The 11,830-nt window shown below is 40.1% G+C and overlaps 3 protein-coding genes across 4 annotated transcripts in view; 2 read left to right on the top strand and 1 right to left on the bottom strand.

Moving 5' to 3' along the window:
• The window catches only part of llgl1 (LLGL scribble cell polarity complex component 1), a 31,159-nt gene extending 28,023 nt beyond the window's left edge, over window positions 1–3,136 (top strand). The window contains exon 24 of the mRNA XM_031861989.1: window positions 1,176–3,136. The gene's annotated coding sequence lies outside the window, so the exon portion shown is untranslated. The remainder of the gene's footprint in view (window positions 1–1,175) is intronic.
• Window positions 3,137–3,822: 686 nt separating this feature from the next.
• psmc3ip (PSMC3 interacting protein) lies at window positions 3,823–10,574 on the top strand. The gene is made up of 8 exons (XM_031861957.1): window positions 3,823–4,594; window positions 5,253–5,353; window positions 5,448–5,537; window positions 5,627–5,738; window positions 6,642–6,787; window positions 6,914–6,967; window positions 7,517–7,576; window positions 7,702–10,574. The coding sequence occupies exons 1-8, from the start codon at window positions 4,576–4,578 to the stop codon at window positions 7,756–7,758; spliced, it is 639 nt and encodes a 212-aa protein (XP_031717817.1). The 5' UTR covers window positions 3,823–4,575; the 3' UTR covers window positions 7,759–10,574.
• mlx (MAX dimerization protein MLX) overlaps window positions 6,516–11,830 on the bottom strand; it is a 22,417-nt gene continuing 17,102 nt past the window's right edge. Inside the window, exons 2-8 of one of the 2 annotated variants that reach the window (XM_031861954.1) lie at window positions 11,336–11,375; window positions 11,087–11,176; window positions 10,285–10,394; window positions 10,081–10,183; window positions 9,628–9,727; window positions 9,335–9,536; window positions 6,516–9,242 (exon numbers count right to left, since the gene is read on the bottom strand). In XM_031861954.1, the coding sequence (XP_031717814.1) occupies window positions 9,186–9,242; window positions 9,335–9,536; window positions 9,628–9,727; window positions 10,081–10,183; window positions 10,285–10,394; window positions 11,087–11,176; window positions 11,336–11,375 (702 nt within the window). In that variant the 3' untranslated portion in view covers window positions 6,516–9,185. The remainder of the gene's footprint in view (window positions 9,243–9,334; window positions 9,537–9,627; window positions 9,728–10,080; window positions 10,184–10,284; window positions 10,395–11,086; window positions 11,177–11,335; window positions 11,376–11,830) is intronic. The other variant, XM_031861956.1, reaches the window with a different exon arrangement.

Genomic DNA, 11,830 nt, shown 5'->3' with positions numbered 1-11,830 from the left:
ACACACACACACACACACACACACACACACACACACACACACACACAGAGCGAGACACCTGTTTCTAATGGAGCTGGTCCAGAGTGTGCAAACTTCAAAGAGTCTTTCTGTCTGAGCGCTGCATTCCAGTAACAAGCCCTCCACTCTGGTTTCCCTCCACTTCGTGTTTTTGAAACGCCAGCAGAGCAGACATCTTTTTCCATGCAGCTCAATTACAACATTATTATAACAGACTTGTGTGCTTTTTATTAGTGTGTCGTAGTGTAGCTCGGGGTTTACCAGCTGTTACCAGCACAAATACTCTCTCATAAGTTGTAAGTGTTGTTTTTTTTTTATAGAAGACATATTGGAGAAGATGGGAGCTACTGGATTTGGCACAAAGAGAGTAGATTATCATCACCGTTGGACAATGAACCGAGGATGTTTATCATCACATTTACTGATAAAAGGGGCTTTACTTGACTTTTTGAAGGTTACTTATTCTGCACTTATTGCACTCATTTATTCAGCTGCACTCTGAGGAATTATAAATCATTATAAATCAGGAGGTAACATTCTCGTCCCACGGTCGGTCATCTCGGCTCTCCATTTTATAAAACTCTACTACCCTCTGGTGGTGCCATCTGAACATACACATAATACTCCTTAACAGAGTATTCTGTCCTGTACTACTTTATTATTTATACATACCAAGGAAAATATACTTCATTTTTTAGTAGTTTATTTTTAGTTATTATTACTTTGTGCCCAAATGAACATGCATGTTTTTGTTATTAATCTGCCCGTCTACTTTTGATTAACTTTTTTAAAATCCATGTAAGGTAGATCTTGAATGCAAGACCCTAAATGATGTCTTTAAATGTATTATCTTGTCAGAGCAACAGTCCAAAACTCACATTTATTCAATTTGAAGTCGTACAAAAAGAACTGCAGCAAATCCTGTCAATCAAGTAAATAATTTAGTTTGATAAATGACTCTAACGCATTAGATTTAAACATAAACGAGGTGTACGCATAATGATGTGTTTAATTAAGGTCAGCGTTTTTTAGGTAGACCTTCTTCTACCTACCGCTAGTTACCACCGTGTGCTAAAGTGTTAGCATGAAGCTACAGCCTGATGTACAATGATGAGGGTTTCTTTTTTGCTCATACAGTTTTCTGATTGTTACTGAAGTATTACAGGGAGGGGCTCAAGTGTTCTGGATGGACCGGATTTCAGTGCTGGACCACAAACATCTCCCATCATCCCACTGTGGAGCCCCCCAACCGGCAGTCTGCACTCTCCTGTTGCCCAGCACAGACTGGGAGGGAAGCCTTCAGACTCGTGCTGTTTGTTCCTCCCACTGGAAGAACTACATCATCTTCTTCTTCTTCTTCTTCTTCTTCTTCCTATATAACCACTTTGGAAACATGACGCTGCCTCCCACATGGAGCTAGAGACAGCCTACCTGGCACAGCGGGCCGCCTGGATGGACTTGGAGCGGATGATTCTGATTTCATGCACTGAAAACTGAACTTTTTTTTCTCGTGATCCATCTCGACGCTCTGTGCGATTTTGTTCCTCCTTGGCGCTTCTTCCCGAGGCGACTCAATGGTCGTTGGGCCGTTACAGGAGACTCGCCAGTGACGTTTCTGTATTTTTATTTTTCTATCCACAGCTGGGTTTGGTCTGAGGCTTCCCCACAGTTGGAACTGTAATTGGCGCCCAAATGGCGCCTGTTGGTTCCTCGTGCACACTCGTGGATGCGCTGCTTAATGACACCAGAGCCCTGCGAATGATCCGTGTTCATGAAATGAGGGTATACAGCGGGGACTGAGAGGGAGCGTTGTGGAGTTCAAGACAGGAAGGAAATGAAGTATTTTGAATATTGAAGTCGATGAAATGTATATTCTTCCCCTCATTGGTGCCATTGAGTGCAGTTGAAATGCTTCACCCAGAGTCCGAGGTGGTGCGTAAATCAACTGTTTTCAGACCTTGTGTTTAATACACACGAGCACATCACCAACAAGGTTTCGAGAAGCTCTCTGGAGAAAGAAGAACTTGGATAATGAAGGTGTTTTGTAATACAAAGATTGATGTTCTATTGCATATGTTTTGTATGGCTTTTGGAAAAAGTAAAGATATTTTAATGACTAGAAAGAGGGTACGCAAGATGAAAGGGAAAGAGCTGTTAAAGGGGGAAACTACGGCGTATGAAGAGCTAGAGCAGATTTAGGTGAAATGATATTTTTTGAAATACCTTTATTGATAAATGCATGGCCCAAGTTGCAAATACATTTCTTTATCTTTCAGGCAAAATCAGCAACTGTTTGAGGAGCTCAGAGCTTGTTGTGGTTAATGTTCGAGTTTGGTAAAATCCGGATTGAAGAGCCGAGAGGTAAATAAAGAGAAGGTGAAGTATGTGGCTGAACGAAGCGTTTTTAAATCCTCCATCTCATGCAGAAATCTTTTTGACGGGACTCAGGGAAGTGTGGCGAGGGAAGCGAAGTCGGTCTGAATGTGAAGTGTAACGTACTGTGTACTGTGATGCACCCTGGAGATTTCTTTTGTGGGTTTCTGTGAATCGGTGCATTCTGGGTAATATTGGCTAGATGTGGAGCTTTGATCACCGGTATTTTTAACCCTTTTTAAAAAAGTTTTACTGTGTAAAAAACTATATACAGTATCTTTCTCTAGGTGTACAGGAGACAGGTTTATAACGTGAGGCCGATGATAGAGTAACGGTTAGAGCTTTGTAGAACCTGTCGTAGCCTAAAAACCGCTCAGTATTCAAGCTTTGTGATCACGTAAAATTAAATAAAGTAAGAAAAGGGACCTCACTACTAACTATTGTTACTCAGCAGGTATGAATCATGTTAATGCTTTTTCACTTTTGTGTTAGCTTGTGTTGGTGCTCTGGTTGACACACGCATAATTAACTTCTTGATGCTACAGCTGGCACCATTTACACTTTTTTTTTTTTTTTTTTCACAATTAAGAAGAATTTGTTTCTACTTTTGTTCAGTTGTGTGTAGGATTTTAATCGGGTCATTTAGCGTTTTGGCTGATGGAGAATTGTGAATGTTAATAAAATGATTTACTCTCTATAGGAATGGATTGTGGTTTGGAATTAAAGTGGAGGGTTGTGAATCGTCTTTGTTGTTTTTGTTAGAATGAGATGTTTATATCTTCGTGGAGCTTGCCGCCATGTTTGTACAGTAGCCCAGAACGGACAAACTAAACACTAAATCTACCTGCTGTAGCTCTCCTGCACGAGATGTTTCAGTTGGTTGCAATATCACCACTAGATGCCGCCAAATCCTACACACTGCAGCTTTGACTTAACATTGTCGGACTCGTGCACAGTTTTAAATAAATCAATGCTTTCCTCTTCCTTGTCAACCTGGGGCATCAGAAGCGGGCTGCACAGGTCGGTAAATAGACAGATTTGTTTTATCCTCAAACCTGTAGTCAGTCTTCAGACACAACTAGCTAATCATAAAGACTGGAAACCAACAGGGAAGCAAAGAAAGTGCATACATGATGCAAAATACAGTTTCCATCTTACTTCAACAGTTGTAAAAAATTAAGTAACTTCAAAAGTAAGTAACGTTTTTGGTTACTTAATTTTTTTCGTTACTTTTTAGATAACGAATTCTCAATTTTCTGAGTGAATCTTTCTAAGCTTCTCTTTTTAAGTAAAATTGCTAAGGGTCGAACAGATGAAAAAATAAATTAAATGGCATTTAAAATAATTTCAAAAAATAATTTAATTTACAAAAGAAATTAAATTAAGTTAATTAAAAAATGTAATGAACTTAAACAATTAAATTAAATAATTAAATTGAATTAAAAGTCATAACATGCTATGCTGTATATAATTCGTAACATAGTACATAGAGAAGTCATAGTATGTCATAAAAATCATGATGTATGCCATAAAGGAGTCATAAAAACATGTCATTGTGTAGTATGCCTTATCTTTAACTTTTGCTCTGTCCTTAAAATAAGTGATACCCGGAAAAAAGAGCAGAGTGATAGCTCTGTAATTTTGCACATCAAAACATATTAAAAACCAGTTGGAGAAGAAAATACACAACTATGCACATTATATTATCAAACGGACTACAGATCAGCCATACTGAGGAACTGACATCTTCATGGAGCAGCAATGAGCAACTATCTTTAAATCTTTACATACTAAAACTTTTTTCAAAGGATAGAAGAATAACGTTATATAGTGTGTATTTATACTATACTTTGACTTTTACTGTCTTTTTTTGTGATGTACTATTCTGATTTTTTTTTTTTTAATGACGTTTGTATGACTTTTATTGCATACTATGCAATGACATATTTTTGGTATGACGTTTTTAGTAACTATTTTATTTTAATAGTTGTCATTTTAACAAGAGCACCGTAGATGCAGAAGTACATGTATTTTTATGCAAGTGCTGTCGACATCACTTTCAGAGCAGAGGAGACATTTCTCCTGGTGTGATGACTCCTAACGCGTAAACGATCTTTCCCGTGACGCACATTTGGCGCGAAACTCGGTTTGGAAAGCTAACGTGACATCGGAGAAAAGGTAGAAATGAGCAAAAAGGATAACGGTAAGAGTTAGCTTTTATTTCCGGGTGTTTTTAACTGTAACAAGCTAGCTGGTCGTATCTGACACTCGTATCGACGCTCGCTCGAGTTCACAGATAAAACGGGTTTAGCTAACAAGCTATCAGCTAACGTTAGCTAACGTTAGCTAACGTTAGCTAACGTTAGCTACGTAGATATCAGCTAACGTTAGCTACGTAGATATCGGCTAACGTTAGCTACGTAGCTAACAACATAACAAGCTAGCCGCTAATACGCTCACTTTCACAACTTGATATATTTGAGCTAAAGCAACCTATGTGGGGTGTTTTATTAAGTCATGGAATAAACTGACATTGTTAAAGTGTCTTAAGCTCACTTAAGACCTAGCTAACTTTAACATACAAACAAGGACGATTTAACGTTACAACCTAAAAACCCAACGTACGTCAGTTACGTTAATATTTTGGGAATGTTTGTTGTCCTGATCATCACATGCCGACGTCATCCACATGCGCCAGCTAGGGAGGTTGACGTTCACATAAAAGTGCATCAAGTCAGTTTTAAGGATAAAGACCATACAAATCTAGCTTTTTTCTCTCTCTTGTTTGAGGTTTATTAAGTATGTTATTTTACCATTTGGGAATGTTTGTTGTCCTGATCACATGTTGACGTCATCCACAGGCACCACGCTCATCCTTGGGTATCTGAATGAGAAGAACAGACCCTACAGCGCTCAGGATGTCTTCTGCAATTTACAGAAGCAGCATGGCTTTGGCAAAACGGTGAGGAGTCATCCTTAAACCTGTAAAGATGCTGTGGTGTGTGTTTGTGCCGCTTGCAGTCAATGATTGAACTGTTGTATTTGTGATTCTCCAGGCGGTGGTCAAAGCCATGGAGCTGCTGGCTCTGGAGGGCAAGATAAAGGAGAAAACATATGGCAAACAAAAGATCTATTTTGCTGATCAGGTCAGTGTGTTCAACAGAAATACTATATTGTTGTGGAAAGTAGTAGGCACTGGAAGCAATGTATGCAAAAACTGTCATTTTCCCTACAGTCTCAGTTCACAAATGTGAACGAGGCCGACCTGAAGGCGATGGACGTTCAGATCTCACAGCTCAGTGCAGAGGTGCAGTCTCTCACCCAGAGCTGCAGACAGCTGGATGCAGGTGCAGTAAACCGGCCATCTTTACAGCTTGGTGTCTATAGACAGAGTGGGGGGGCACTCTGAGCCTCATCAAGATATATGCATGTTGCACTGTTTTATGATGTTGCTAATAGCTACACAAGTACAGTAAATGGTCTACCGTATTTTCCGCACTATAAGGCGCACTGGATTATAAGGCGCACCTTCAATGAATGGCCTATTTTAGAACTGTTTTTATATATAGGGCGCACCGGATTATAAGGCGCATAGAATAGAAGCTACTACAGTCAAACGTTTGACTGTTCGAGTTTGTCCTCTAACTGTGGCCATCTCGCTTTGTTCCCTCGGAAACTCTTTTTAGTCTTCTTTACTTGGCACAGGTCATCTTCTTGCTTCCTCCACTTCCGTACCATTGATTCATTAATGTTGAATTCTCTCGCTGCTGCTCTATTCCCATGTTCGGCTGCGTAGCTGACAGCCTTGAGTTTGAACTCAGCGTCGTAAGCGTGTGTCTTGAAAGGTGCCATTTTGGGGTCTTTATACTAGGAGTAAGCACAGTACCGGTGTTTACCGCTGTTACTTCGGCGACGCCCCTGACTACGGTAGCCGTAATGCTGCAAGCGGTGCGGCTTTGTAGTTTACCAGTCGTACTGAAACATTTTGACAGAGCGCCGTGTACAACCAGTATAGATCAACCAGTTAACCAATTGATCCATATATAAGGCGCTCCGGATTACAAGGCGCACTGTCGTTTTTTGAGAAAATTAAAGGCTTTTAAGTGCGCCTTATAGTGCGGAAAATACGGTATATGACATTGAAATTTCTGCCAATAGATCTTCTTAAATCCTACACTACTACTGTGTTTTTGCTGTACTGCATTGTTAAGAGGATGCTGTGTACATTTACGTGACTTGTCCACTGACAGAGCTGAAGGAGCTCAGCAGCTCCCTGACAACAGAGGAAATGATGTCAGAGATCCGGGAGCTGAAAGCAGAGTGTTCCGGTTACAGAGCGCGTCTGGAGAAGATAAAGTCGGCCACAAATCACGTCACACCGGAGGAGAAAGAGAAGGTCCGGGAGGCATTTACGCTTTTTAATTACAGCAAAACATCTTAGAAACCTAGTGAAGATACTGTTTTTTATGTTTGCTGTACAGTATGGTCATAATAAACAATATACTCATATTTTAATTTACAGGTTTACAAAGACCGGGATGTTTACGTGAAAGAGTGGAAAAAGAGGAAGAGATTGGTAACGTATACAGAGCTGCAATGATTAGTTGATTAATAGATTAACTATTTTTATAATCTATTGTTTTTAAGAAAATATGACTTTCTGGTTCCAGCTTCTCAAATGAGATGATTTGCAGTTTTTCTTTGTCATAGATATGTCAATAAATTAAATATCTTGTTTTTGGACTATTAGACAAAACAAGCTAATTGAAGACATCACTTTGGTCTCTGAGAAATTGTGAAAAGCATTTTTTTGACTTTTTTTTTAAAAGCACTCCACGGATAAACTGATGTAAAAAATAATAAAATGTTTATTTGGTGGTAAATACATTTAAGTGAGAGCCACAAAAAAGCTTATGTGTATTTTGCAACTGTATCCCGGTACTGCCTTATTTTAAATATTTAAGATTAATTAAATAAAGATGTCAGTATCAACAGTACGAGTGTTGGAAGCAGGAGATAAAAGATGAGAAAGTAGATATGTAGACTTGTGGTAAAAAGACATCCATTGTTATGATACAAAGAAACGCTGTTGCCACTAAATTCTTAAACTTTGTTTTCCTCTCAGGCTTCAGACATGATGGATGCGATCCTTGAAGGATATCCTAAGAGCAAGAAGCAGTTCCTGGTGCGTGAAACCTGCTCTTAAATACATTCTAAAGCTTCTCTTCATGCCGCTACTTGTTTGGGTTTCACTTGTGAGTGTCTTTTTGATCACAGTTCTAACGAGTCATTAACCTGTTTCCCTCACAGGACGAGGTGGGAGTTGAGACGGATGAGGACTCTAAGGTGGTGGTTCCCAGTACTTGAGAGAACAAGGAAACGCTTATTTATGCACTTCATCAATGTAATTACACATCAGAGCGGTCGGAGCCACAGCACTCTTTATTTATGGCTTTTCTCTTGAACAGATCGTACATCTTTAATAAAAGTTGAATGGCAAAACCTCCACTGTAATAAAGTACATTTAAACATAAACAGCTGAGACACACTAACACTACGTCACAAACCACACGCGACACTGGCGGATGCTTGTCGCCTCTTCGGCAACTTTGGTTTATTTTTTCCCTTTTTAAAATGAAAATGTCAACGAATCAGTCGTTATACCTTTGAGAGCTTCTTTGTTCATCTGTTAAAGTCCATATTAAGGATATTAATTTTACAGACATGAGCTGTCAGCACTGTGATTTGTCCTTTTCTGCTGCACTTTACTTCTTTTACTTACAAATGAAGCCAGACAATAATTCTTTATATTTCTTTGGATGGTGATGCATGGTTATTATAAAACTATCAAAAGATAATACTTGAAGCAACAACACAGTAAAAAGTGATCATTTCCCTTTTATTAAAGTGTCTTTGTTATTTAACTTATTCCGATAAGCCATCACGATAATTAGCTTGTTTAAAAATCAAAGTTGAATCTTTTGTAAATCTCACTGGTAACCTGTGACTGGTGGAGGCTACAGTGATAGCTCAGTTGGAGCCTGTTTCTACCAGCTGGTGTTGAACATTCACACGAGGTTCATACTGTTTATAGTTTGTGATGAACTAATACTGATCACAGTAAATGGCATCATGGTGGCATTAAAACCACTGACATATCAAGAGATTACATCATTTAATTTAGGAAATGCTTACTGAAGAGTAAACTGCAATCTGATAACTCATCAAAAGTATATACAAATAGAGACAATGATCCCTAAATCTGAATGCCTCACACCTTTGTCCCAATAAAGGTGGAATAGTTTGTTTTTAAGCCTCAGTAATACATACTTGATGTGCCAGAGTGAGGGTGTGTGTTCACCACCCGTCTTTTTAGTTCGGTTAATAGACTTCAGAAGCAATGCGACCAATAAACTCAATCTGTCAGAGGATTTATTTAAGGGCAACTTCAGATTGTGACTACAGCTAGTTACTGCACTGTCACTAACATTTAACACTTCTGAGCGCTTGTATTTCTTAGCAGAACAATATCAAGAGATATTAACAGTCGGCTGAGGATAACATATGCTCGTTTATCTGCCCGTGTGCACACTTACGATCAGAAAGTGATGCTTCTTAAAAAGATTCTCAATCCATCTCTGCCCACAGTGGGAGGTCGAGGTAATCCAACGTGCAGCCAGCGAGTGTAAATACTGAGATGTGGCCGGACGCTGATTGAAGTTTCTTATTTTAACTTCACCCTGAGAGGCCAGAGTAAGACCAAAAGTCAATTCATGAGAGTTCAGTCCAGTCAGTCAATAAAGCTGACCATTGAGCTGCCGGAGCACCCCGACAACAAACTCCCTCAGCGTCTAGGAAGCAAGGGAAGGAGCACACAGACGGTTATTATCTCAACATTAACTAAAGCCACACTGACCAGCTTCATCTCAAAAACACTCATCACCTGTGGCTTGCAGTGCTCCTCGATCCAGCTGAAAACGCAGGCGGAGAGTTCCTGAAAGCTGCTCACGGAGACAGAGTTGCTGAAGGACTGGAACAGGGAGTCCATGATGCTCTGAAACACGTTGAACTTGACCTGGTCCGACACCTGGTCCTCTCCCTGATGTGGGTTGTTCTGGTGGGCCTTCACTATGTGCTCATAGTTCCTGTTGAGAGAAGCTCATACGTGTTGGGACTATAGAATAAATAATAGGAAAAACAAGCTTGGCAGAGAAAGTTTGCTAACTGCCATCTCACGTTTTCATGATTTTCAGCGCCATCACTTCTTTCCTCAGTAAAGAAACTTCCTCCTCTTGCTTCTTCTTTTCTTTGTGAAGGAAATTGATGTAGTCGATCGCTGCAAACAAACACAGAAACGCATCCGTCAGGGATTTCTTCACTCCACACAGATTTAAGTTTCCTTTTTTAAAAGAGGTGGTGGCCCCACAAACAGCAGAAATGCTGCCACTTCTTCTTTCTCCCCGCAGTGCAGATACATCTAATTGATATCTATGTTTGTATTCTCGTCTTTTTTTGCCTGCTTTGAAAAACTCTGACCTTTGCTTACTTGGACCTATTTACCATCCTGCCTTAACATATATGAGATGTCTAAAGATGTATTAACTTCTATCCAAATACAAACATCACTCACAAACGCGACCGCTAAGTGTTCCTCCATTAACTCCTCCTTCCTACGAGGGGACGTCTTACTTTTCTGTAGCACGGTGGCCTTGCTGATCTTCTGTGCTCCCACTGCAAACTCAGACTGCTGCTGGCAGGTTGGGACGATGGTCTGGAGGTCTTCGTAGCCTTTCTACAGTAAAAACAAAACAATAACTCTGAAACCTTTGAATGTGTGTGCTGTGTATCTGCAGTAAGTCACAGAGACCGATCTGCGGTCTACTGGAGCTTTACCTTGATAGCATCTCGACGCTTCTGCTCAGCTTGTGTGTGCGCTTGTCTCCGTCGATCTTTATACGAGTCCTTATACGACGTCTCGTGTCTGTAGTCGCTGTCTTCATCATCTATTCCACAATATATTAACTCAGATTAAGAAACACGTCTTATCTATACACAGGCTGTGCTTTATGCTCTCTCTTCTCTCCGGCAGCAAAATGACACATACTCACTGATATTTAACTTTTAATAAAAATCTAAAAAGATATCCCCTCAAGTGTTGTCAGGTGGCCAACAGGTAGTAAACACTGGACCTTCTTCATGTCAGCAGGAATCAGAGAAGCTGATTCATGACTCAAGTTCTAGAGATAATTGTAGTGCACGTTAAACTGGCCTATGCTAGACATTAGTCAACAGAAGCTAATCATAAAACCGTGCTGACAGAATCTGAACAAAGCTACGCGGATGCATCACAGTTCTGTGTGCGCTGCATTTTATTAAACATTTAATTACACAGCATAAACTGCCCCTTCTGGTTTTTAAAGCTCTCCATTAGAATTACTGTTATTAAGAGCGCCGTGTGAACTGAATCGCACCGAGCAGCCGGACTGGTTTTTACTTTTTTACGAAGCAGGAAGCAAAAAAAATATATATGTTTCAGATTAACAATGAGCGTTTACTTTGAATGAAATGCATCATGGGGAGGTCATTCAAAGTGGGGCACAGTCAAAGAAAAACATCACATCAAAATCTAGAAGTAGCACAAACTCTGTCTTTAAACTGTCAGCGCTGTCAGATCCCCGTGGTACGAACAGAATACCTGTGTTTGGTACTGAAGAGGCACTTGTTGAGCCGATGCTGTTGGCTCTGGACACAACTGAACCCTTTCTGGTCGTTTCAGCAAAGAAACCTACAGAGCAAGACAACAGACACCAAAGATGTTTCACTGTGAGCACAGAGATAGATTGACACGTTAGCTCAAGAGACTAGAAACACAAGGTGACCATCATACAGCCTGAATATCACACGACGTGACAAACAACGGGATGTGAGCCGGCTGGATACTCACCAGGGTCAAAGCCGCTGTCGCTGAAAGCGCCGTCTGTCTGCTGAGCCATCGTCAGACAACAGAAGATGGAGAAAGGAGAAAATAGAGGCTGAGACGCTGGTATAAAAATATAAAAAGGGCAAAAAAAAATGTGCTGCCCTAAATACGACGACAATAGAACAACAGCTCACCTGCCTGACAGTCTAAACCCACACTGAGCACTGCCCTAGTTTGTCCAATTCAAGTGTGCAGTATCCAATCAGTGATTCACAGGTTCACAGTTTGATCCGGGGCAACACAACACAATAGTTCCTTTAATTTAAGGCTCCAAAATACTGGTTCTTGTTCATTTTTCACAATGAATCCAGGAGGCCAAACACAGAAAACGTGTGCAAGTCTTGCTAAATGTTTGGAGCGTCTGACTAACCAAAAGGTTTTCTGCCTGATGCCTATACATATATAATATATAATATATATATATATATATATATATTATTTTTTTTTTTTTTTTTTTTT

Source organism: Anarrhichthys ocellatus, unplaced genomic scaffold, assembly GCF_004355925.1.
Source record: "Anarrhichthys ocellatus isolate YVR2014 unplaced genomic scaffold, GSC_Weel_1.0 scaffold26, whole genome shotgun sequence".
NCBI lineage: Eukaryota > Metazoa > Chordata > Actinopteri > Perciformes > Anarhichadidae > Anarrhichthys > Anarrhichthys ocellatus.
Note: the sequence above shows the minus strand (reverse complement) of the source record. Positions and strands in the feature narration are given on the sequence as shown.

Coding starts and splice junctions, on each gene's coding strand:
- psmc3ip (XM_031861957.1), top strand. Junction 5,354..5,447: donor AGCATGGCTTTGGCAAAACG/GTGAGGAGTCAT, acceptor GTGATTCTCCAG/GCGGTGGTCAAAGCCATGGA. Junction 5,739..6,641: donor CTGCAGACAGCTGGATGCAG/GTGCAGTAAACC, acceptor GTCCACTGACAG/AGCTGAAGGAGCTCAGCAGC.